Source organism: Cydia splendana, chromosome 15 (genome assembly GCF_910591565.1).
Source record: "Cydia splendana chromosome 15, ilCydSple1.2, whole genome shotgun sequence".
In the NCBI taxonomy this organism is placed as follows: Eukaryota; Metazoa; Arthropoda; class Insecta; order Lepidoptera; family Tortricidae; genus Cydia; species Cydia splendana.
This window is the reverse complement of record NC_085974.1, coordinates 13,799,927-13,827,221: the sequence shown is the minus strand read 5'-3', so window position 1 is coordinate 13,827,221 and position 27,295 is coordinate 13,799,927. Positions and strand designations below refer to the sequence as shown.

Below are 27,295 nucleotides of genomic sequence, written 5' to 3'. Positions count from 1 at the left end.
ATAATAGTTTCAGTTCTAGGACCAGTTTTTGTTTATCTTGCCTTAACAACTGTACATGTCTTTAACTGTTATCTTCTTCTTTCCCCTGCCCTTATCCCACGTTATGTGGGGTCGGCACAACATGTTTTTCTCTTCCATTCTCCTCTGTCTTTCGTCTCCTCAGCACTCACTCCTTTCTTTCTCATATCCTCTTTCACACAATCCATCCATCGTTTTTTGGGTCTACCATACGCTCTCCGTCCATCAACATTCATCCCTAACATTCTTTTGCCTATATGGCATTCATCCCTCCTCATTACATGCCCATACCACGCTAACCTAGTACTCCTCATTTTCTCCGTTACTGGAGCTACTTTCAAACTTCCTCTTATATACTCATTCTTAATACGATCCTTTCTCGTCACTCCACACATCCATCTCAGCATGTCTTTAACTGTTATACATACTGTTAAACTAAAACACCAATCGTCATCACATAAAGGATTTAATACAATAAAACAGACATAACTTGGGAAACTCCACTACGACGCCGCTATTGCGGCGATGCTCATCTGTCAGTCTTTGCCGCATGTACCGATTATTGGGCTGCACTGGCGAAAGCTCATTATCGGTTATCAATACGAACTGTGACAGTTTTTTCTCATGTAACATTGCTATCAGGTGGAAGATAATGACTCGACCGCGTCACCGGCACGAAAGATCTCCCGCTCCCGGACTGTTAGTTGCACAGAACTGACGGAGGAACAGCTGCGGACCATCGTGGGCAAGATCCTGCAGGTGTCCTGGTCAGAAGACAGTGCTGGTAAGTAGGACATGTGCAATGGATTCCCGCCTTTCCGTTTGCCATTGCAAATGGGTCAATATCTTTGTCATCTTTGTGTGAGTTTGGAATAAACCAATACGTCGGCGTCATCGTGATTTTGGATTGCTCCTCCTGTGTTATTAAGGTAACATCATAACAAATGAAATGTTATCAATTGGATATCTCGCTTCTTCTTGTTTTGAGATGATTTGGGCAAAGGGAGGTTTTGAATGCAATGTTTTCTTGCAGGCGGTATTTACGTACCTTCAGTCGCGGCGTCGCTGCTCGACAACCCTAAGCTAAGTTTAGAAGATATGGCGTCAGAGGCTCTAATGGACGTCATCCTCCAGATATCCAACGGCGCTGACCCCCTAAACCAAAAACTCATCGCCGTTTCCGAAACAACCAAAAGACTGAACGAGGATTGTGGCGACGACACTTTAACTGGAGGTGGCCCGTTGTCTTCAGACAATGATCCGGACAAGTCGGGTTGCCCGGCACCATCTTTACCCATCCCTAAAACGATCCCCACGCAGGGGTTAGCCGTTAGTTACGTATTAAGATTCTACAACAATATAAACATATATGAAAGAGAGCATCCAAAGAAGAGTTCGGAGCCGCCTTTGAGTGATTTGTTACAGAACTTGAGAACTTTGCTTGTGAGTCATTTAGTGCTAGTGCTGCGAGACAAGATGGACCTGGAGAAGTGCCGGAAATCGCCGTTGTTGCCATATTTACTTATCGGCAACGCGCCGACCGGGCTGGTGCCAGAATTATTAGTCGCCACGTATTTGGACAAAGAAGTTTTTGAAGACGTAAGTCAAATTTGTTTAATGGTACTAACCGTTAACAAAACACGGTTTTCAGAATATTAAAGACTACTTAATAGAGTCTGTGCGGAAAGAAAAGAGGCGTGGAATGTAAGGGAGCCCATACATTTTACGACTCTTCTCTTTCCTCACAGACTATAGGAAATCCACTTAGTACGACATCATTATTCTCACTTTCAGCGAAAGCTTAGTCACATTTCACTAATTTAAAGTACAAAAAGCTACAGAAACAAAATTACATCACAGATTTTAAAGGCTGGCCTAAACTAAATATGAAATAGTCGTTGCGCTTGTACTAAATTTGAAATTGAGGGGAAAAAACCTTATTAAAACGATATTATTTTAGTTTTATAAAGTCGAATTCAACTGACTTTACAAGTGCAACGACATGAAACAGGTCTGCTGTTCAAGTACAGCTGCAAGTTAGTTTGAGGGACGGATGAACAACAAAGCTGTCCACAGGTTTTCGTGCCCCTCCTGATGGGCATTCGGTCCGAGATGCGCGGCTGCGTGTCGCCCGCGCTGCGCGCGCTGCGCTCGCTGTGCGAGCTGCGCGCGGGCCCGCGGCACGCGCAGCGCCCCGTGTGCGAGCTGGTGGCGCGCCTGCCGTCGCTGTGCCCCGCCGCCGTCACCACCGCGCCCGGCCGCGAGATCGCAAGAGTCAGCTTCCTCGGGCCCTTCTTCTCTGTGAGTATATTTGCTTTTTCCTAAGGCTTTGCTCTGTGGTTGACATGTTGCTCTCCTCCCATGTGACGCTGTTCTCAGCTTAAAGTATTAGCCAGAGTCAAAAGTCGTTCCCACTCTTCTGCGGATTGTTACTCTGTGTCAGATATTGAGTGGTTTGGTTTGTGGTCTTATTAGTGAAAATGACATATATCTACAGGTGCTTCAGATTATGTTTAATCCACCCGTTATTAAAGTTCATGTCTCAAGTAGTCTAGGTACGTCGTCTAGGGTAATAGGTCGTCTTCTCGTAGTCCCTAGCAGCATTATACTTACCGATACCTTTAAGAACATTCGCCCCCACAATGAGATGTGATCGTCCGACACAGCTTTCAATCCTGTCCCTTCTTTGCTGTGCAGTAAATAGATTTCTTCCTTTCCACGAGTAATTAATCCACCCGAATTATGTAACTCAGGTTCATGAGTTACAGCCTGGTGACAGACAGACGGACAGCGGAGTCTTAGTAATAGGGTCCCGTTTTTACCCTTTAGTTACGGAACCTTAAAAATAGAGCGAGAGAACTAAAAATTTGTCGAATGCGGGTTATGCGGGGTCAGCCGTCCGCTTACAAACAAATCCCGTCGTCAATCAATATGCGCCATTCAAAACTAGGTTACGGGTAGCATTTAACATACAACTTTCTGGGCCACGACCAAGCGGCCCAATGTCAAGGACATACAACTAAACCTGTATATTTTGATACGCTCTATTATCTTCGTGGAAATATTATTACTTACTTAGTCACTGGGATGATCCTCGGTAGTTCAATGAATTGATATGATTATTGATTAGGGCGATAAAGATGGACGCTTATTGACCGAGCGAGATCGAAGTTCTCAGTTTTAGCTTGGACAAAAATCCTTTCGTATTTACGGCCGTTCTCCTCTAGGTAGATGTAGCATTTCTCAACCGAATCTAGTAAAATTTTTGTGAGTGTTCATAATGATTACATTTATTTTTATCAATTTAGTTAGGAAATTTCCAAAATGGCGGAGCGAGGTCAAAGCTCACAGATATTATGTAAATACATTCGTAGGGCAAATCGGAGGTAATTCTGCTTAATATTTCTTTGAAAGGTGTACTGTCTAGTTTGTTGATTCTCGAAAATTTTTGAATTTGCTGTCTACAAAATATACCCGGATGAATTTTCAGTTTCAATATTATACCTACTATTCTACGTATCTACACTATTTTTAAATCTTATTCTAAATAGTGTAGAATATTGTTAGATCCGGTGCATGTTTACCTACGTCAGGAGTATTTTCGCTACGATATTTGTTTTTATTGCTACCGTGAAATCTCAACATGTATTTAATATACATACCTACTTGTTTTAAAAAGCCGACTTATCTTTAATTTACCTTTCCTAGTGATTACGCGAGCGCTGAAGTGAATCGTTATTCGATTATTCGGTGCGATATTGATACAAACTAAGCATATGCATATGCATATGCATTTGACGACCGGTCTGGTCTAGTGGATAGTGACCCTGTCTGCTAAGCCGATGGTCCTGGGTTCGAATCCCAGTAAGGGCATTTATTTGTGTGATGAACACTAATATTTGTTCCTGAGTCATGGTTGTTTTCTATGTATATAAGTATGTATTTATCTATACAAGTATGTATATCGTCGCCTAGTACCCATAGTACAAGCTTTGCTTAGTTTGGGGCTAGGTTTGATCTGTGTAAGATGTCCCCTAATCGTATTTATTATTATTTTAAATTCTCTTTTTTTTCTCGGCTTTCACCGGTGTAATACTGCTATGCACGGGCCTAGGCCAAGTGCATGTCAGGTAAGTATTCTTACATTTTCATTCGTTGAATGTGAATCAGGTACCCATAGTACAAGCTTTGCTTAGTTTGGGGCTAGGTTTGATCTGTGTAAGATGTCCCCTAATCGTATTTATTATTATTTTAAATTCTCTTTTTTTTCTCGGCTTTCACCGGTGTAATACTGCTATGCACGGGCCTAGGCCAAGTGCATGTCAGGTAAGTATTCTTACATTTTCATTCGTTGAATGTGAATCAGGTTGAGCAATCATGTGTCTGGGAGTGGTGTGCGTTTCTATGTTTGTGGTAACTGGTTCTATAGGGTTTAAAGTTGCATGAGTGATGGCTTGTGCGGTTCGTCTCGTGACAGCAGGGGCTTCATGGTCAGTTTGTAGGAATTTTCTCACTATTCGGCATGTATTAAGAATAACGGCTTTTTGAAGTAGGTGGAATGTTTTGGGTGGTAACTTTAAGGTCTTTAAGGATTGATGCAGCTGTGTAGGTATTACGCCTGTACTGGATAAAACTATAGGTACTATAATTACTTTTTGGAGATGCCATATACGGGTTATTTCATCTTTCAGTTCTATGTATTTGGTAAGTTTTTCGGCTATGGTACTCTGTAAATTGTGTGTGTTAGGAACGGCTATGTCTATAAGGTATCCTGTTTTGCAAGTTTTATCTATTAGTGTGATGTCAGGTCGGTTGTGGTGGGTGGTTCGGTCAGTTAGGATGGTTCGATCGAAATATAGTTTGGCTGTAGGGTTTTCTAGCACACTTTCAGGCTTGTATTTATAATACGGCTCTATGTCAGTTACAAAGTGTTGTTGGAAAGCAAGTTTCTGATGGATAATGTTCGCAACTTGGTCATGTCTATGTTTGTAGTCTGTCTGGGCTATTGTTTTACATGCACCTGTAATATGTTGAATGGTTTCGGGGCAGCTATTGCATTTTCTACATGTGTCAATGGCTAAGGTTTTTGTAATGTGTCGTTGGTAGTTTCTGGTCTCAATTACCTGATCCTGTATCGCCAGCATGAAGCCTTCAGTCTCCGGGAAGAGCTCACCTCGACTTAGCCACGCGTTCGACGCCTCTTTGTCGACATTAGGTTGGCATAAGTCTTGATGATGTCTACCGTGGAGAGACTTCCTAGCCCACTCGGCGTGTTTAGCTTTGTCATCTGTCAGGTTTTCATTTTTTTGTGTTGTCATATCTTGCAGATTTAATGGTGTGAGTTTGCGGTCATTGGATGCTGTTACTTTGTGTAGTGTGGAACTCTCGGATTTGGTGAAAAAATACTGTCTCAAAGTTGTGATTTGTCTGTTATGCAGGTTTGTTATGTCAATGACGCCTCTCCCCCCTTCTTTCCTTGGTAGTGTCAGTCTCTGTATACAAGATCTTGGGTGGTGTTTACGGAATCTAGTCATTGTCGTGTTAATTGTGCGTTGCAGTGCTTTAAGGTCAGATTTGGTCCAATTTATCACACCGAAAGAATAAGTGAGAACAGGTATGGCAAAAGTGTTAAGAGCCAACAGGAGTGGTCATTCCTCCATACAAACGTAGTCCTCGTTTTCCTCCGTGGTTTTTGAAGCTAGAGCAATGATTTTTTCAACACAGATTAATATTGTCAATATCTGTGTCGGACCGTTTTGCTTTTTTTGATATTTTTGTTTTTTAAGGCGCTAGAGCCCTTCAAAAACGGCCAAAATGGCCTAATAGACAATGCCGCAATGAGAGGCGTGGTATTCAAAACTAATATCAATTAGCCAAAAAAGCAAAACGGTCCGACACAGATAATTTCATAATCATTTAGATTTCCAAATTTGGTTACGATTGGTTAAGTTTTGGGGGAGGAAAAAGAGGACTACGAAACCTCGATTTTTGTCATTTTTACGCAGGATTTTTCGCCTCAGCTGCAGTTGTCCCTATCGCACTAATTTTAGGGGCGGAGTCAAGTTTCTAAATACGTACACAGCCAGAAAAGTGATGGGCAATAGTCGACATTTAATGTCGATAATCTAGTGATGTTAGAAGTTATCGATAAACCGTCTTGTGTGAAAATATCTAGATCCTAAGATACAAGGGGTTTTGGGTTGAGAGTAGGGAACACATTTTTGTAGTTATGATATACAATCTATTATGAACTTTTTGATTCTAATATTTCAAATTAGAAATCAAAATCAAAAATATTTTATTGCATGGTTAAAATGGGTTAACAAAATTTTTAGGTACCTACAGGCACGCTTCGTAATTGTCGAGCAATTTAGGGTCCTAGCTGAATTGGTTGTTCCATACTTACTCGTGCTCTATGGAATGTCCAATTTAGCTAGAACCCTAAATGGCTCAACAATCACGGAGCGTGACAGTACTAATGATTCATGTTCTGTATATCCTGCCCTACAATGGCGTTAATATTTGGTTGTCATGTCTATACTTCGTTTTTAAGCATTATTGAAAAAAAAAATAGTAAATACTAATATTAACCACTAAGTACATAACTATTACAAAAAAAGCTAAATAATTATACGATTGCATGCTTAAAAAAGACACGTCACCTTCACTCTAATGCTAAACAAACGAAGAATAAGAACTAACAGCGATAAGACCGCCTGTTGCTACCTTTATCTACATTGTAAATCGGTTTTAGGGTTCCGTACCCAAAGGGTAAAACACGGGACCCTATTACTAAGATTCCGCTGTCCGTCCGTCCGTCTGTCACCAGGCTGTATCTCACGAACCGTGATAGCTAGACAGTTGAAATTTTCACACATGATTTATTTCTGTTGCCGCTATAACAACAAATACTAAAAACAGGATAAAATAAAAAATTTAGTGGGGCCTCCCATACAACAAACGTGATTTTTGACCGAAGTTAAGCAACGTCGGGCGGGGTCAGTACTTGGATGGGTGACCGTTTTTATAAATAATGGTACGGAACCCTTCGTGTGCGAGTCCGACTTGCACTTCGCCGGTTTTTTTTTAATTTGTTTTTATGTTTGTGGTGTAATAAAGAATATTTTAGAGTCAGACCAAGAAAAGTCTACAGCAATTTTGATAGCACACGCAGTGCAAGTGTTATTTATATGTCATAATTTCATAGAAGCGACGTTTGAAATAATACTTGCACTGCGTGTTCTATCAAAATCGCTATAGATTTTTCTTGGCCTAACTCTACTTTAAATTACAAAGTAAGGCCTAAATTATAAAATAAGGCCCATCAATGTTTTTTTTTTGTGTTTATTAAACTTGATATTTTGTCTATAGTATTAGCGGACATGGCCTCAAAATTTAAACCCGCTTAAGAATCGGGCCTTATTTCGTGCATTATATACAATACTACCCCTTTTTTTTGTAGTCATTATTTATACTATAGAAGCATTGTTTGAGTAGCCAATTATTTAAACAGTATTTTTTTAAAGGGCAACGGTGGCAATATTTTAAGGCCATATCAAGGATAATAAGATACAGATCTTAATAAGGATATCAATGTAAGTGAATGTTACCATGACTACCAAACAAACAAATGTGATAGAATTTGCCAGCTGGCATTGTAACATTCAGACAGTTACCTATGTACCTAATCTGAAATATGAATAAATTAGTAATATTTTAAACAGGAAAGTAAACCGAATTTTGGCCTTTTGCTGGACACAATCACAATAGTAATTTGTTTTACAAGAGGGCAAAGTTTATCGCCACCGGTTGATGCATTTGCAGCACCAATGGTAGAAAATGCAAGCTCATCATCAACTGCATAATCGACGTTTGATATGACCATTGAATCCGAGCTTTTTGATCATGAATCATGATAAAACAAAATTTTAGAAGGTCGCAGAATAGTGGATTTAAAATATTTATTTTCTGTGATCTCAAATATCAGGCACGATCATACAAATTGTACATTTGCTGATCTTGCCTTTGTCATTGAAAGACGTAAGGGTTTACACAGAGAACATATATTTAAGTGTAATATGTGCAAAAAAAAGGAAACGATACACTCTGAAGACCCAAAAAGAAAATGTTAGTAAATACTGCTCCTCCCCATGGTTACTTGGTTTCTTATTCAACCTACCTGAAATTAAACGAGTAGGTTAGTAAATTATATCATTTTACATTATAAAGACAGGGAAACCTATTAGAAATGTGCAGTCAAGCGTGAGTCGGACTTATGTACGGAACCCTAGTTTTTGCATTAAGGTAACAGATTTTGACATGTCTTATTAAAAATTACCATTGAAAAATAAGTCATAGCAAATATGTTAGAATTATAAATCATATTAATCATATTAATGAGCAAGAGCACCCTAAACCGGCGAGCGTGTATGAGGAATGTTATGAATATGAAGGAAGCGAAAGTGGTATGTCAGGATCGTAGCAAGTGGAAATCCGTGGTCTCTGCCTACCCCTCCGGGAAATAGGCGTGATTGTATGTATGTATGTATGTATGTATTAATCATATACTTTTTTATATTCTTTTGCTTTCATAAGTAATATAAACTAATTTTTGAAAGCGTTTTTCAATAATTATTAATAAAAAGACACGTCATGATTGTTTACCTTCTTTCTAATGCTAAAAAATAACGAACTATAATAACCGGGCCTTATTTGGTACAGAACCTTGATTTGATAGGTACATCGGATATTCTGGGCCCCTGAGTTTGTTACGTAAAGGACAAAATGGTGACATGTGGTTAGAGCTGATACTGTTAAACTAGTGGTTCTGTGCGCTAAGTATAAAAAATAAGCTTCAGCGAACTCATTAAGCCTAGAAAAAACCCTACACCCTACTGCCACTTAAGTCAGTCTTGAGTCTTTGAATCAATTTCCGTAGTAGTACTAGTACTACTAAGGTACTAGGAGGTAATAAGGCCTATAGTAGGTATAATAAGGCCTACCTGAAAAATAATGTTCTTACAACAGTGTAACCGTGTTAGTTATTTGAGTAACATATATGTAAAGTGATACAATTAAAAGCTAACAGCAAACCAGTACATAAATTATATCTTATGTACTTCTTATGAATTACACTCTTATAAAGGTTTCGGCTAATTACGCTTAATTACTTGAATAAAGGTAGATGAATTGCGTGCGGTCCAATAGGTAACCACAACTCACGGAGTCCAAAACAATAAGCTGATCAGCAAAGTCTAGTAAACAAAGCCAAGTCACAGTAGTAGAAAGATTATCGAGTTCCGTAAACGTAAGCCGGGTCAAAAAATTCAATCGCAACACAGTAAGTAATAAGTGAACGCCTCGTGGCAGTAACGCACGAAAAATAACATTGCAAATTGTCGGCAATGAGGCGCGCGCGGGTGCAAGCGTACGCATCTGTGTGCGTGCATTACACACACAAATACAGTCTCTCACGCCCCGTCAGAGCGACGGGTATATTCAGCTTGAAATCTCAAAATTGACTTTTAGCTCAGCTCCCGTTTCGTCTTAATAGCTTTTATAGTATTTCGGGCATAAAGTTGTGATTTTAAGATTATATTTAGTCTGTGTCGGAATTGTTGCCTTAGTTTTTGTTTGATGTCTCCGTGCTGTATTTGGCGTGATTGGTTGTATCCTAAATATTTATATGTCTCTTGCTCGTTAAGCGAATCAATAATTTCACCGGTTCTTAATCTGTAGTCGTGTCGGTAAATCTGTCCAGCTTTAACAGAGTTTATTTTACATTTGTCTATCCCGAATTCCATTTTAATGTCATTGCTAAATTGTTCTGTCAAGTCAGTCAGTTGATATAGGTCGGTTTCGTTTTTAGCGTAAAGTTTAATGTCGTCCATGTATAATAAGTGGTTTATGTTCTCAGTACGTCTGTCCGTGTCTGTATAATGTAACTGGTATCCTGCTGTTGTTGAATTTAAGGTATTAGAAAGCGGGTTTAATGCCAAGCAAAACCATAGGGGGCTCAGGGAATCACCCTGAAATATACCTCTCTGTATTTTAATTGGGTCAGTCTCTATTACAGTGGTGGGAGTAGTAAGCCTAAGTCGGGTTGTCCAGGTGGTCATGGTAGTCTTTAAAACGTTAATGATTTTCGGATGTATTTTATATATCTCCAATACTTGTAAGAGCCAGGAGTGAGGAACGGAGTCGTAAGCTTTTTTGTAGTCTATATACATCGAGTATAAGTCGGTCTTAGTTTTGGTTACATGTTTCAGGATTACAGAATCTATAGTTAATTGTTCCTTGCAGCCCTGACTGAACTTACGGCACCCTTTCTGTTGTTCAGCCAGGATGTTATTGTCATTAATATGTCTGTATATTAAATTAGAGATGCAGGCTGTCAAAATCTTATAGAGGGTTTGCAAGCATGTTATTGGTCTGTATTTAGCTGGATTGGCAAGGTCGTTTTGGTCTTTCGGTATCATAAACGTAGTTCCTGAAGTCAAGTACAGTGGTATTGTACTAGGGTCGTCAGTAAATTTATTTAAGTAGCTGTGTAAGAAGGGATGGACGTTTGTAAATTTTTTGTACCAATAACTATGTATGTTGTCTGATCCAGGTGCTTTCCAATTATGTGAATTACTAAGAACTTTCTTAAATGTGTCGATCGGAATGTGCTGGTAAGCCATTTCTGTTGTATTAGTGTCATTTCTAACAATTTCAGTCTTAATCCACTCGGCATCAGTGTTGTGATCAATTGGGTTCTCCCAAATTCCTGCCCAAAAGTTTTGCAAGTCGTGTGAGTCCGGCAAGTTACTTACTATATTAGGGTTATTATTGTCTGTCGTATTTGTAGTGGCCTGTCTTACATTTCTATAAAATAGCTTCTCATTGGTTTGAAATTGGTTATTCTGTTGTTTTCTTAGCGTACATACTTTATATCTGTTTAAGCGTCCTGATATGAGTGCCAGTTTTTGTTTTAATGTGTCTAGTGTGTGTGTAAGCTGTGTGTTTGGTTCTTCGTGTACAGAATGAATTTTATATTGGTCAATGATGTCATTTACTTGTTTTTCTAGGTTTATACTTCTGGTCCCTGCAATGAAATGTGTTACTCTACCTATTTTAGTTCGTAAATCTTGTAGTCGTCTTTCTAATCGTCTTTGCCAGTGCGGTCTTTTGTCTTTATTTACAGAGCGAGATCGGGAGCTGTCTGTGGGTTCCAGTGATATTTTTGCCCCGTTCACTTTAGCAGCAGTCCATGCTGCACTGTATATTGCTGTTTGCAGAGTATCAAAGTCTGTGTCTATGTTAATGTACTCAGGAAAAGTTATATTGTTAAGATATTGCACTATGTCTGCCAACTTTTTTGATGTTTTTTGTTTTGGAATATAAGGTCTACAAGTCGGGTCAGTATCTGTAAAATGTTTGAATGTTTGTTTAAACGTTTCGTCTATCAACAGGTTCCTTTCAGAAATGGGATCATTGTTTGGAACATTGTCAGGGCTATCTGGTTGAATATTTTGTAAGAACTGGGTTTCAAGATCGGGCTGTTGGGTTGTATTGCTCTGTTCAATATCTGGAATGTGGTCATCGGAATTGTATATATTTATAGATAGTTCTTCAGCAATCTGTTGTTTTAATTCTGTCAATCTGGTATCAGTTATGTATTTATTATTTATTATAGCTCTTCGCTGATCAGATATTCGTTGTTCGCTAAGATGTGAAAGAGCAGGGAAACTGTTTATAAAAGCATCGTGCAACGGTTTTCGGTACGAAGTTCTGTTGGTTTCAAGTTCAGTAATTCTGTAATATGATAACATGATCGATTCGTTCTGTTCGTTTGTCCATCTTAATCGTGTTTGAGCTTGCATACTATGTGATTCTTGATTATTAGAAGTGGCGCGTGTGTAGGTTGTGGTAATACTAGTGCGTATAGTAGCTAATTCGGCTTTTACTTCGTCATATATCTGATTCAACGTCTCTTGTGGTAGCAACTTACTTCGGATAATGGCTCTCCTCTGGTCACCTACTCTTTGTCGGCTAACTGTCATATTTGGGAATTTTTCTATAAATTTTATGTGAAGTGGTTCCAGATACGCTTTCGTGTCAGTGTCCAGTGCAGTAAGATAAAGGTAAGTGCGCATAATAAACGTATTCATTTCATTCGTCCATCGTTTGCGCGATTTGGAAGCTTCCGAGGTGGGTACAAACTCAATGTCGGGAATGACATCTTGTACAACACCGTCGTGCGTGCTAACGGAAGATAAAGTAGACGTTTTCTTAGACATGTATGAAGGTCGCGTTGATGGTATCGATGAGAAAAGGGATTTGTCGTCGTCTGAAAAATTAGTCACGGAAGTCGCGGAGCTATCTCCGCCCCGCGGGCGGAGGTTGTATTTCCTGGAAACAGCAAAACGTTCACGGTTTGCGGCTGTAGTAGATTCTTCGATGGGAGCCCGCCTGCTCAGCTCCGCATCGCCGCTGGTTCGCATGCTGTGGCACCCAGCAGCGGCTCCAGGTGCGCCCCGACGATCGCCCTCGGGAAGCGGCACTTCTGCGGCTGTAACAAATTGTTCGATGGGAGCCCGCCTGCTCAGCTCCGCATCGCCACTGGTTCGCATGCTGTGGCACCCAGCAGTGGCTCCAGGTGCGCCCCGACGATCGCCCTCGGGCAGCGGCCCTTCTGCGGCTGTAACAAATTGTTCGATGGGAGCCCGCCTGCTCAACTCCGCATCGCCGTTGGATCGCATGCTGTGGCATCCAGCAACGGCTCCAGATGCGCCCCGACGATTGCTTTCGGGTAGCGGCCCCGGACGTAAACTTCTTGATCGTAACTGCATCTTTAATCTGGAAAAGGAAGGATAAAAAAGAAAAGGAGGGAAGAAGAAGAGAGGATAGGATAGTTGGAATCTTAGTTTGGGAAGGGTAAGCCTAGTTGACATTGGCGCATATATTTGTATCTCCCTATTATTGGGGTGTGGTCTAGGTGTTTCAACCTCACATCTATAGCATCACCAACCCGTAAGCCCGCCCACCACGACAAGGTGATCCCTTTGGGGGGATATTTATTATTATTATTATTCTCTTTATTTATTTTTCGTCTTAAGTTAGGGTTTTTATAATATGAATATAAAAGTAAAATATAAAAACACTTACAAAACGATAAAAAAAAAACATATAAACACACAAACATATACCGCCAGCAGCGGGGCAAGGCCCAAGCTACCGGTGGTCAGGGCTGCAGAGAGAGGAACCGGCGGACTATCCGCGCCGTGTCCAAGATCACCGCCTTCTGCATCTGACCCTTGATCCAACCACCTAGCGAGAGTCTCTCAAGATGTTGGTCGAGACTCTTCGCTATTAGACCGTTCACTGAAACTAAATTATTATTATTATTATATACATACATATACTTGCAATCCTCTTAAAGTTTACTAGAAAGAAAGAAACGGTTTCAAAGACTATTGCTAAGACAGATATGCTACGCTATAACATTATACGGACGCTCGAACATTATAAAAATATTTTTACTTTTAAGATTGCCACCTACAATATCCTACAAGTGGTAGCATGCCTATTATGTTAACTTAACACATCATTTATTTCAGATATCGTTATTCGCGGAAGAAAACCCCCGTCTCGCCGAGCGTCTCTTCGCAACGGGCTCAGGCGACCGCAGCTTAGCGTTCGCGTTACAACTCGAAGTGGAAGCTAGCAGGAACACGCTTCACAACATCTGCCATAACATCCTGCTGTGCCCTGATGCGAGGGAGCCTTTCCTTAACTACTTCGCCGCGCTCCTGCAGAGGAATGAGCGGAGAGCGCAGTTGCAGACCGACGAGAGATCGCTGGCCGGTGAGTGATTTAATACAATTAGAATACAACCAGCTTTGAACCTTATTGCATTGGTTTAAGGTTTACTTATTTCTCGCGTCTTCATCTCTCATTGTTTATCATATACATAGATAAATAATATATGAAAAATCTTTGTCGCATTCGTCCTTGCTAATAACTCCTTTAGTTACGCACCTTTCGGAAACTGTTCTCAGTTGTTTAGAATAGAATAGAGAGCGTTTATTCATGGAAAAATAAAAGGACAAAACAACACGTAACATATAAGCCACGAAATATACCTAACTGTAACTTAAAAAGTTTACAATGAATTCACTCGAATTTATATTTTGTCATGTCATGATCATGATTTTATAAATGGCTTTGGCGGAGATAGAATCACTGACTTTGGCATGTGCCTAGGTACGTTTTTATTTTAGAGTCCACTTTGAACAAAAAACAGTATCATTGTTCAGGAATAAATTTGTATCTTCTCGGAAACGTGTGATGTGTAAAATTCGTAAAAAGTCAATTACAGAAGAGTTTATCCACCTGGCATTGACTCCAAAGCTTACGGCGGTTGCTAAGAAGTGTCATTATTCACTGTTCAAAAATACTAACGTTGAAATTATTTGAAATGAACACTTGTAGCAAATTAATTCATTCTGAAATGGACTTTAAGGTGTAAGCAGCAGTAATTATAATAGGATACTTTTTTGTTTTCGTTCATCTCAAAACATTTCAATCGTACGAAGTGGTGTTTTCGCTCTTGGCAGTCGAGCAGACGAGAACGCCTGTGTACTCGAACGACATTGACTTTTGAGTAACGGTTTTTGGGAGCAGGTGCTAATGAAATGACGTCTGAGCGTATATCGTTCATTAATTAGATGTATGATTGCGAAGGAAAAGTTCTCTTTTGTCCACGCAATTATGACGTGACGTAAATAGGTATTGGAAATTCGTTATCGCCGTCGATTTTCACTGCTAACAGAGTAATAATAGTACATTATTGTCGAGGCTCGGAAGTAGCTACTTGCAGGCTGAGGATTCGTTTTAAACGGACGACCTTGGGAGTCCGTTTAATTGAATCCGAAGCCAGCAAGTAGCCTTCCAGCCGAGTCATATATAGTGCTTTTCTCAAAAATGGTGCAAGAAATATAAAAATCATAGAAATATTTTACAAAAGCAACTTTCTTACGTATATATATTCACAGAAAAAAGTAGAAACAATTGAAAAAATTAGCTTTGCCGCCTTTTTATTTTTTTTTTAAAAAAATAGAAGTGTATTTTTCTGCCGAAAATACGCCAACCTATTTGAGACAGCTAAATAGTCGCGGTACTAATCATCTGTTTGGCTGTTTAATGGGCCTGTGCCATCATTTGATATGGCCATTTCAACTTTTAAAAAGTTTGGAACTCGACAAATAATGGAATTTGTATGCAACATTGCAGTCTCAAAATCGAGACTGCAATGTTTTTAACTTTTTAATTTTTGACTGGCCATAAACTACGCGCTTCGCAACCTATTTTTTAAACGGCAAAGTCGACTTTGCCGTCCATTTTTGAGAAAATTAATTAATACACTTATATGTAGGTAGGTAATGTTACCTATCCTAAGAATTTTTGTTGCCGATTACTTGTGTTTATAATATTTTCTTCGGTTGCCGCGATAGTTACTCATGAAATCCCAAGTGTAGTGTTTCTTCATCCTTAGTCACCCGTTGACGACGAACGCTGTAAAGGGTTCGAAACAACGGGATGAATTCAATATACGCGATATAATCCGTTTCAATAGTTTTATTTTACTTGTGTTTAATAGTATTTGTAATAACTAATAAAATATGTAACGTGCAACATGTTTATACTGCGAAAACTTCAAAATAAACTATAATTTCCTAAACACATTCGACTGCGCATTTCATCATTTTCTATCCAACAACACTGACCTTTGAGGCGAAGATCAAGGACGTCCAATATAAAAATACCCGCACAGGTCAGTTTGAGTAATAGATACTACGTGCAGTTCCCTTATACGTCTATGTGCGCATATACTTAACCCGTGCATTAAGGAACTAAATATACGACGATAGTACTACGCCCTGAGCTTGTTTGGATAATAAAAACAAGACTGTTTAATGACTGGCGAAAATAGCGCGCATGTTTCTCCGAAATGTCGCTCACCTCCGTTGCTATTAGACAATTTTGTATTGGAACCGCTCCAATTTATTTACTTCCCAGCGTCCAGATCGACTCATTAGATTTTGTGAAAATATTTATGTTTACTTGTTCTTTGAGGAAGTTGCGAGAATAGCGTCGTCAATTGTTTTATAGCTGATAGACGCATCTAATGCTACGTTTCCATTTACATACGTGTTTGAAACCTAGGCGCGTTTCAACCTTATCTCGATGACAATCTGTAACTTAAGGAGATTGTAAGATATAAGTACATATTATTGTCATTGTGCCGTTATAGGTAATACAAAGTGGCCCAGAATATTATTAAAATTTCTTGGAAGTATTTGTTCAGTTGCTATACAATAGGTTTAACGTTTTATGAGAAATTGCTTGACGAAATATACTTCACTTAACATTATTTTGGCCATATTTGCCTTACTACAATTTCGGACATATTCAGTTCTTATAATGGACCACCATGAAACGAGACAGGAGTGACTCCTCAAGTCCTCAGCAACTCCTTACCATCAATTTGGCACCATTTTGGTTCCATATTTACCCATGTTTAATTTTACAGAGTATAAAAAGGACCATAAAGTTTCGCGCGTCGATGAAATTCGTACCGTACGAGCTTTTACCTTGCGCTTTATAGCGCCGGTCGCCTTGACACCCTCTTTAATTCTCGATCTCCCGAACAGAACGCTTTGTCGAACTGCGTGCTGATTCATCCTTTGTTATAAATGCGCCGTCACGTAGGTATATAGCAATACAGGCAATACATGTAAATATACACTTGCCCCAAATAAGATAATTTAACATTTGTGCCGCAGACGGTTTACTCGAAATAACATGTTCCGCGGTTTCGCACAAAAGCTTTCGCTATAATATTTTTTTTGTATTCATGTTAATATTCTGGGACATATCTCAATATATATACTTAGGTACATATTTCGCGCAGTATTCAACGGTGTCCCAATTTTATTATCTAAGTTATCAGAATAAATGATCCATATTATTTAGATAAAGCGTACGTCATGAATAGTGTTTTATTCACTTTTCGTAAGTAATTGATTTCGTAAGAAATATGCGAATGCGATCATTTGTTAACGATTGAATCACTAATGTTTCATTCATGACTGTCCAGTCTGTCCATCATGAATATATACACTTTATTTTGACAAATCATTTTCCAGACTAATATAATGGGTGAACTCGCAGAAGATTAAATTTTTATTCATCTTAGGTAACCAACTTACTGATAGGTATACTATGTTTAAAATAAAAGTAATTAGGTATTTGACTGTATTTAAAATAAATTATTTTACACCATGCATGAAATAAAGCACCGAAAGATTAATAGAGAAACATATATAGACATCAGTTATTTTTAGACACAATTTCTATTTTAAAACCCGTAAAAAATATAAAACTATAAAGAGTAATAGGTAATTTGATTGTGACGTCACATGCTAATGTTTCATATAAATTCCATAGTAGCAAAATCGTTTTGACAGTTCGAAAAAAGAAACTGATTTGACTAGTAGTTAAATACCTTATTGTGACCTCTTCAAATAATAGTCAAGAGTGATTCTGAGTGGTTATTACTATGAGCGTAGCTGTTTGAACTATCTAATTAAAAATCTCCTTTTCAGGTGATGGTTTCATGCTGAACGTGTGCTCAGTACTACAGCTGCTCTCAGTCCGCATTAAGCTAGAGCGAGTGTACCCCTTGTACGCCTTCCAGCCCGACTCGTGGGCCAACGTGCGCGACGAGACGCGACTGTACTTCACGGCGCAAGAGGCTCAGGACTGGCTCGATGAACTAAGTATGTTGGAAACATGTGTTTAGTACTACAGTCACTTAGTTCGCATTAAGCTGGAGCGCGTGTACCCCTTGTACGCCTTCCAGCCCGACTCGTGGGCCAACGTGCGCGACGAGGCGCGACTGTACTTCACGGCGCAAGAGGCTCAGGACTGGCTCGATGAACTAAGTATGTTGGAAACATGTGTTTAGTACTACAGTCACTCAGTCCGCATTAAGCTGGAGCGCGTGTACCCCTTGTACGCCTTCCAGCCCGACTCGTGGGCCAACGTGCGCGACGAGACGCGACTGTACTTCACGGCGCAAGAGGCTCAGGACTGGCTCGATGAACTAAGTATGTTGGAAACATGTGTTTAGTACTACAGTCACTTAGTTCGCATTAAGCTGGAGCGCGTGTACCCCTTGTACGCCTTCCAGCCCGACTCGTGGGCCAACGTGCGCGACGAGACCCGACTGTACTTCACGGCGCAAGAGGCTCAGGACTGGCTCGATGAACTAAGTATGTTGGAAACATGTGTTTAGTACTACAGTCACTCAGTCCGCATTAAGCTGGAGCGCGTGTACCCCTTGTACGCCTTCCAGCCCGACTCGTGGGCCAACGTGCGCGACTAGACGCGACTGTACTTCACGGCGCAAGAGGCTCAGGACTGGCTCGATGAACTAAGTATGTTGGAAACATGTGTTTAGTACTACAGTCACTTAGTCCGCATTAAGCTGGAGCGCGTGTACCCCTTGTACGCCTTCCAGCCCGACTCGTGGGCCAACGTGCGCGACGAGGCGCGACTGTACTTCACGGCGCAAGAGGCTCAGGACTGGCTCGATGAACTAAGTATGTTGGAAACATGTGTTTAGTACTACAGTCACTCAGTCCGCATTAAGCTGGAGCGCGTGTACCCCTTGTACGCCTTCCAGCCCGACTCGTGGGCCAACGTGCGCGACTAGACGCGACTGTACTTCACGGCGCAAGAGGCTCAGGACTGGCTCGATGAACTTAGTATGTTGGAAACATGTGTTTAGTACTACAGTCACTCAGTCCGCATTAAGCTGGAGCGCGTGTACCCCTTGTACGCCTTCCAGCCCGACTCGTGGGCCAACGTGCGCGACGAGACCCGACTGTACTTCACGGCGCAAGAGGCTCAGGACTGGCTCGATGAACTAAGTATGTTGGAAACATGTGTTTAGTACTACAGTCACTCAGTCCGCATTAAGCTGGAGCGCGTGTACCCCTTGTACGCCTTCCAGCCCGACTCGTGGGCCAACGTGCGCGACTAGACGCGACTGTACTTCACGGCGCAAGAGGCTCAGGACTGGCTCGATGAACTAAGTATGTTGGAAACATGTGTTTAGTACTACAGTCACTCAGTCCGCATTAAGCTGGAGCGCGTGTACCCCTTGTACGCCTTCCAGCCCGACTCGTGGGCCAACGTGCGCGACGAGACCCGACTGTACTTCACGGCGCAAGAGGCTCAGGACTGGCTCGATGAATTAAGTATGTTGGAAACATGTGTTTAGTACTACAGTCACTCAGTCCGCATTAAGCTGGAGCGCGTGTACCCCTTGTACGCCTTCCAGCCCGACTCGTGGGCCAACGTGCGCGACGAGACGCGACTGTACTTCACGGCGCAAGAGGCTCAGGACGGGCTCGATGAACTAAATATGTTGGAAACATGTGTTTAGTACTACAGTCACTCAGTCCGCATTAAGCTGGAGCGCGTGTACCCCTTGTACGCCTTCCAGCCCGACTCGTGGGCCATCGTGCGCGACGAGGCGCGACTGTACTTCACGGCGCAAGAGGCTCAGGACTGGCTCGATGAACTAAGTATGTTGGAAACATGTGTTTAGTACTACAGTCACTCAGTCCGCATTAAGCTGGAGCGCGTGTACCCCTTGTACGCCTTCCAGCCCGACTCGTGGGCCAACGTGCGCGACGAGACGCGACTGTACTTCACGGCGCAAGAGGCTCAGGACGGGCTCGATGAACTAAGTATGTTGGAAACATGTGTTTAGTACTACAGTCACTCAGTCCGCATTAAGCTGGAGCGCGTGTACCCCTTGTACGCCTTCCAGCCCGACTCGTGGGCCAACGTGCGCGACGAGACGCGACTGTACTTCACGGCGCAAGAGGCTCAGGACTGGCTCGATTAACTAAGTAAGATGGTTTGCTTCTTGATTGAACTGTAGAGCTGCTTATTCTCAGACCGTATTAAACTGGAACGCTACCCTTTGCACGCCTTTTTACAGATGACTCATGGGCTGACTTAAACCTAGGTTTAGACGAAGCCAGCAGGCTCGTTATTGGCCTCGTTTAACCCTTAAATGCATGAGTTTTTCTTTTTGCCCGAAATTAATATATGTATCACATAATTGTTTGTCGATTCTAGGAAAAATAGTAAAAAAAATATAACTTCGATTTTCACTGCGAAATCAGTGTTAGAAGTTGAATTGGCTAAATCATATTTATGTAAATATGTAATTTTCAGTAATAGATATATGAATTTTTTTACTACCATTAGAAAGGTACACTACTTGGGATATACCTATGATAAAGTTTTTAAATATAAAATAATTCCACCCCCGAAAACACCGTTCAAAATCACATACTAAATGATAATTTTTAGTATGTGATTTTGATTTTTCCAAGCTTTCCGACTTTTCGTCTTAAAACGAATGTAATTTTTATAAATTAAAAATATTGCGTAAATTAAACCCTTAAATCATCACCCTACTACTTGACGTTTGGTATAAAGGTGCGTTCAAGAACGTAAGCCTTTTTTTAAATCTGTGAGCTGTCTAATGCTTTGTAGAAATTTGGCAACCCTATGCATTTAAGGGTTAAACGCACTGGCGGGAATAGAGCGCCGGCAATAACTAGCCAGCACTAGCGTCGTCTAACTAAACCTAGCTTTAGAGACAAAACTGAGAGACTGCGCGAGGGGTACAGAAAGTTTATTAACTGGCTCGATGAACTAAGTAGGTTGAATTGTCTTTTGATTGGGTCATAAATTCCTTTCAGCATTATTGATTGGCTGTACTTTATTTATTATTTTTATCGAATCATATAACACAGTAGGTATGCGGCATTTGCAATAAAATGTGTTTATTATAACTTCTATTGGCCGAGCATAGCGAGGCTAAGATCAACTAGGGGATGTGGATTTTCATGTGTAAATGTTCCATATATTTGTAAGACAAATCTTGCCGTTGATTCAATTCTGATGAAATTTAAAGCGTGTATGAATTGGAAGGTTAGTAACATAAGTTTAATGACTTGCAGACAAAGACCCGGCGCACAAGTGGCCGGAAGCCAAGTTCCAGACGGTGTGCTGGTTCCTGACGCTGCACATGCACCACGTGGCGCTCATCCCCGCGCTGCACACGCACCAGCGCCGCATCCGGTAACACATCCATCACATAACACTTAAGACCCATACGCACTGGCGGTCCCTTTCATTTAGTATGCGCAACAATAACGACTGATACAAATGTGGGTGGCCATCTGCACTTCACCCTCAACTTACAGTATTACGCAATCGCGAGAGCGTACTTGCCCTTAGTGCTTCTATTATTCACCATTACACGAAATAACATTGGTCTGATTGACGCTATAAGCTGCGTATAGCGTCACGTTATACAGCAAAACCTCATAGAATGAAACACCCTTAGCCCTTGAATCTGCTGTTAATTTTATTATCCAACCAACTCCCAGTTGTTCACTTGGAAGAACGCCTATTTATCATAAGTTTTCCGAGGCGTGGTTGCTAATCCCAATTTCCTGATCCCTAAACAATTTTCCCGACGCACATCAATTGCACGAACCCAACGCATCATCAAAATAAATAGTATTAAGTAGTTTTAGGTATTTATTATTTTACATATTGTACACTAACATAGATATAGGTAGTTAAACTAGTGGCTCTGTGAGCTGTAGACCTCGCGAGCAGAGCTTTAAATAACATGGTGCTAAGAGCTTTAAATATAGTAAATTAAAAACAAACAATACGAAATTTATGTGTAAAAAAATACAAAAAGTTATAATATCCCAGCATACAATTACTGGGGATCGAGCCCAGACCCTCTGTGCAAACAGAAATAGCGAACGTTTACGAACTGAGCCAAATAGTTCTTAGATGGGTTGACGAAATTTAGCTACTCCTTCTCAAATTAAAATTAGTTAAAATTAATATCTCTATACCTCCGAAACCAGCGAAATAAATTTTCTGAGTTTTTGGCCATTAAATCTATAAACATATCTCAAAAAGAAAACACTCGTATGGTACCGATACCACTATTTGTTTAGGCGCGAGCTATCACGACTCCGCCATTTTAAAAAAATTCAAAAAACCGGACGGACAAAAAATTTTTATTTAGACATAGAATCCAGTCACAAAATTTCACGAGATTCGGTTAAGAATTGCGACCTGTAGAGGAGAACATCCGGACATACAAAAGCAAAATGCTCCAGTCGAAACGTAGACCTTCGCTACGCTCCGGTCAATTATATATTTTGTACTAACACTATGGGTTCTATGCCTGAAATAAATAATTTCAATTTAAATTACATCACTTTAAGCTGCGATTGGACTGCTATTATGCGTTTGTTTAATTACCTTTTGCAATATTGCGTCACTTGTAGAGAATTTTACATTACAATGTTCATCAGGTTACTTAATGTTATTTTGCATATCCAAAAAAAAAATGCTATTAATCGAATTTAAACTGTTGTGAGACATACTAAAATTGAATAATTTTACGGTTTAGACTCACTTGTTTTTAGTCACTGTTAGTGCTTGAAAAATGTCGCGCGAGTGACTAAAAACAAGTGAGTATAAACCGTAAAATTATCCAAAAAAAAAGCTATTGTATTGAACGACTTGAAAACGATTGAAATCCAGTTTTCATGTTATATTCTATTTTTCCACAGAGCATTCCGCGATCTACAGAAGGTGATCGAGGAGCTGATGGCCGCCGAGCCGCAGTGGCGGAACAGCTTCTCCGCGCTCCGCAACCGCGAGCTGCTGCGGCGGTGGAGGCGGCAGATCAAGAGACTACACAGGTGCGGTTATTGTTTAAGACTTGATTAATAGCAGTAGATACTAAACAATAGTTATGGAACTGATGGTCGTTGCTGTAGAAAGATTTTTGAGTGGCAATTGTGAAGTAGAAGGCGCGGCAATAGAGGACTCTAAGAGCACACATACACTAAAATTTTAACCACACTATAAATGTTCAGTTATCACCTTCACTCGGAAAAGGGATCCCATTGTATTCAGTTATCGGCTGTGCGGCAGTTCTCTAACACGACAGCATAGTATACGTGACCTAGGGGTGTTAATGGATGCAAAACTAACGTTTGACCCACATATAAATCATATTTTAAACAAAGCATACAAACAACTGGGTTTCGTTCTTCGCGTAGCAAAACTTTTCGAAGACCTCTCACTTATAAACTTCTTTATAATAGTTACGTTCGTAGTAGATTGGAATTTGCTTCTGTAGTTTGGAATCCTTTCTATAATGTCCATAAGACTCGAATTAAAAGACTCCAGAAAAAGTTTAGTTATTTTTACTCACAAAGACAACACAGAAATTCAATCTCAAATGTAAACTTTCGAACAATTTCCATACATTGACGACATCACTCAAAATTCTTCTTCAAGTCAGATGCCCGCTGGGGCTGCACGGGAGCACACGTATACTTCTTCAAATGAAAATGATAGCTTGATTTGCTTGCTTTTGACAATTATATTGAAATTAAATCATATACGCACACGAGAAAGTATACCAGTAGATAAATTGTATTTCAAAAAATAGGGTACATAAATATCAGCTCGCGTCTCATTTAAATTTGATTTGCTGTTATTTACGGGTCATAATGGTTGAAAACCGCAGTAAACTATCTTAAAACAATACGATTACAGTCGAATTTAAGTATTATGTTCCTTCAAAACTCGCTTAAAATGAAAAAAGTTTAAAGACTCATCTTTACTGATTGGGATTAATTTTCATTATACTGGTATTCATTTTGCGTCATTTTAAAAACGTATTTGACTTCTGTACGTCAATGAATTTTGATGACAATTGTAATCTTGTATTATATTATAGAACTTTTATCTTAAAATATTGCCTATTAGCAGGAAGCGTTATGTAATTCGTATAAGTACCTAGATCTACCTACCTGAAAGTCTTGTACCTAGATCTGTAATGCCATGGATTGCGACGAATAAATGATTATGATTATGCCGTTCGTTCCGTCTATATGTATAATGCGTGTACGTGCCGTTCTCTGAAAATCTTCAAGAAAAAATAACGGCTAGACCAGCATTAAGTACTAGCGAGTTTTTGCGGCTTTGGAGACCGAGATGAAGCTTACAGACCAATACCGCTGTGGCCTGGTTATTGTTATGTATACCTATGTATCGAATATTTTATAAATTTACTATAAAAAGCAATGTTTTATTTCGATTAGGTCTACATTTTGTGCATATTGCATATCTGAAGTATTTTCGTACTAAACATGAAACTTTCGTTGAAACTAAATAAAATAATTATTCCAAATGTACAGTCACCTGCAATTTATGTTACACAACGAAGGCCGCAAAAATATCTGACACGATCTTATTTGTAGAACCATAAGAGCATGTCACATATTTTTGCGGTCTTCGAAGAGTAGGTATCGTCATTATCACCAACTATGCCCGCTTTTTTTGAAAAAAAAAACACGAATTTCTCAAAAAAAATCACATCATATGACTTTTTTTGCCCAGCACGTCCATTGTGATCAAACGCATCAGTTTAAATGAAGAAAAAAAATTTTTTATCGTGTTTTTATTACCCATTTTTATGCGTTTTAGAGGGCGGGCAAAGATATCCGGGGTTTTCGCCAGCATTGTCCACGTCAATTTGGTATTCAAATACAGCTCGTATGATGATGATGATGTCTAAGGATCACTTAAAGGTTTTGGGCAATCCTACCATTCCCTGTTAATAACTTAGCGATAAGTGTAAAAACTTTTAAATAAATTTGCTGGGCAATGTTGCCTACCCGTTTTTGCCCATTTCCCTATAAGGCTCGCCTAACCATTTTACAAAGGCTAGGGTTGTCACTTTTGAGAAAATCTGTTACAATAGTTTAATGGCCAAAAATATGATTTTTGCTGTGTTTTTCATTCGTTAACGGGATAAAACATCTAAATAAAGGATAATAAGACAAATTAAATACAGTATATATTTATAAACTTACTTTAGTGTACAAACATAACCTTCTTTTACTTGCGAAGTTGGGTAAATTAGATAAAAGTGACAACCCTAATCCGTTTTTGGTGGTGGGCAATGTTGGTATGGATGCCAAATTACCGGATAACTTTGCCCACCGCTAAAACTTTTGTGTATTTAGGCCTTTTTACTTTAAATCTCAATAGACATAATCTATGCTTCATGTGTTATAACTCAAACCCGGAAATGTTTGTCAAAGGGTTCTCAATTTTTTCTACTTGCATTCATTATTATCAATTTTTTGCCCGCCGAAATGTACCCTATAGTTTGGTATATAGTTTTGTCCGAAATATAACCTATTTTCTAGTAAAAATAGCAGCAGGGTGGCCATAACTATTATAATTTTTTCTACATTAACGAATTTGTTTAAAATTGTCGTTTTGGGCAAAGTTTCCCTGGAGGCATAGTTGGCGCTAATGACGTAACATATTATTGCGGGTGACTGTACATAAATGTTTCGGTGATTTTGAGATTATTTTCCAGGTTAGTTTACTAACAATCAAGTTATGCAGATAACGATTTCGTGAACGTATAAGTAGTAAGTTACCGCTATTGTTTAGCGATACCGATTATTTTTAAAGGTAAAACTATACCGGTTGAAATATAAAGATACATATTATAATTACAGCAGGGACAACCATTTTTTATAGGTGTACCTAAACCATAATTGGCCGAGCGTTAGCAAAGGTCTCCGTTTCAGCTTGGGCAAAAATGCTTATGTCTTCCTTTGCAGATCACATTTCTCAACTGATTCTCGTGAAAATTTGTAAGCAGGTTCGATAGAACTATTCTGTTTCGCTTTATCCGCCAAAATGGAATTGCCACCCTGCCGAAACTTTATTTATTTAAATTCCCATTGAACGGATTTTGCACCTTATGAAAAACCGTATAGAGTAGTAAATAATATTTTACATCTGACTTAATGACATCTTGTTTTATTCGCTTTAATTGTACAAAACGCGTATCTCGACAAAACAATATTAGGTAGTAAAACAGTCAACAATCAAATGAATTAAATAGGTACGTCACGTGTGACATGAACAGACAAGGAAAGCAAGATTAAATGCATTGTTTCATCTTTCAATGGAACGCTTTTACCCTCAAAGGAGGCTAGTGGTCAATACTAAACTAAAAGTCCAATCTTAAAAAACATGATAGGTCACTGACCTGTCCCAGTAAAGTGAGGTAGTGTGCGTGAAGTGCGCTTGTGTGTGAAATGGGGTAAATTGACAGAATCTGAAATTTTACCCACCGCTACCGTCGCCAGAAAACTGTATATTCTTTATTAAAATAAGTGTGAAATGTTGCAAGCAACCCATAGTAAATACTTGTACTTTGAGTCTTTTCTCTTTTACATTTTATTCTATTGTTATGTATAACTATTAGGTACTATAAGTTTACACTAATTTTATACGTTTCTAAATTATCTTTGTAGATTGGGAAACTATAGGTCTATACCGAAATTAATTTGTAGCTACTAGCTAAGTTGCTCATATGTTTATTTTAAGACTGTTTGTTTCTCAATAAAACAAAAAAAACGACTTGTAGGTGCTGTGTAGCGAGCACACGATTCGTTTTTAAAGATTTTTAGGGGACGCTTATATGTATATCCGGCAGGGGGCATGTCTGACTGAATGATGAATAATTATCATTGATTATAGTTCCAGGGCATTATCGTAGAAATATTTCGACATTATTCTTTTCTGAATGATGGATCTCATCAAGTCGGACCAAGCTAACTCTGCAAGCATTTGCTAATTTCTTAACTTTCACATTTCGTTCCGTCGAAGCCGGTGAAGAGTAAGCTAAGACCTAAGACAGACTTTAGTTTTGTGTGTAAAAATTTTAATCGATTTGTCCATCGAACAGATCGAAGCAATGCGCAGAAACGGCATTACTCGACGGAGAGTTGATGCGCCGCAGCGTGCAGTTCTACTCCAGCGTGTGCGCGCTGCTGGCGGCGCGGCTGGACGCGGCCCGCGCCGGCGCCGGCGCCGCGCAGGCCTTCCGCGCGCTGCCCGAGTGGTACGTCGAGGACGTCGCCGAGTTCATGCTGTTCGCCGTGCAGTGAGTCTCGCACACTTTTTATCAACTATGGTCAAAAGCAATCAAATGTTTATAAACTCGTAAAAGTTAACTCATTTGCTTTACTTTTAAACGTGTACTTACTTTCCTATTAGTTGA

At 39.8% G+C, this 27,295-nt stretch overlaps 1 protein-coding gene across 1 annotated transcript in view; it reads left to right on the top strand.

Moving 5' to 3' along the window:
* LOC134797709 (ubiquitin conjugation factor E4 B) overlaps positions 1 to 27,295 on the top strand; it is a 50,494-nt gene that overhangs the window by 7,453 nt on the left and 15,746 nt on the right. Inside the window, exons 3-10 of the mRNA XM_063770059.1 lie at positions 661 to 802; positions 1,052 to 1,617; positions 2,095 to 2,319; positions 13,620 to 13,866; positions 17,670 to 17,843; positions 21,114 to 21,234; positions 22,761 to 22,892; positions 26,981 to 27,178. Coding sequence (XP_063626129.1) covers positions 661 to 802; positions 1,052 to 1,617; positions 2,095 to 2,319; positions 13,620 to 13,866; positions 17,670 to 17,843; positions 21,114 to 21,234; positions 22,761 to 22,892; positions 26,981 to 27,178 — 1,805 coding nt within the window. The remainder of the gene's footprint in view (positions 1 to 660; positions 803 to 1,051; positions 1,618 to 2,094; positions 2,320 to 13,619; positions 13,867 to 17,669; positions 17,844 to 21,113; positions 21,235 to 22,760; positions 22,893 to 26,980; positions 27,179 to 27,295) is intronic.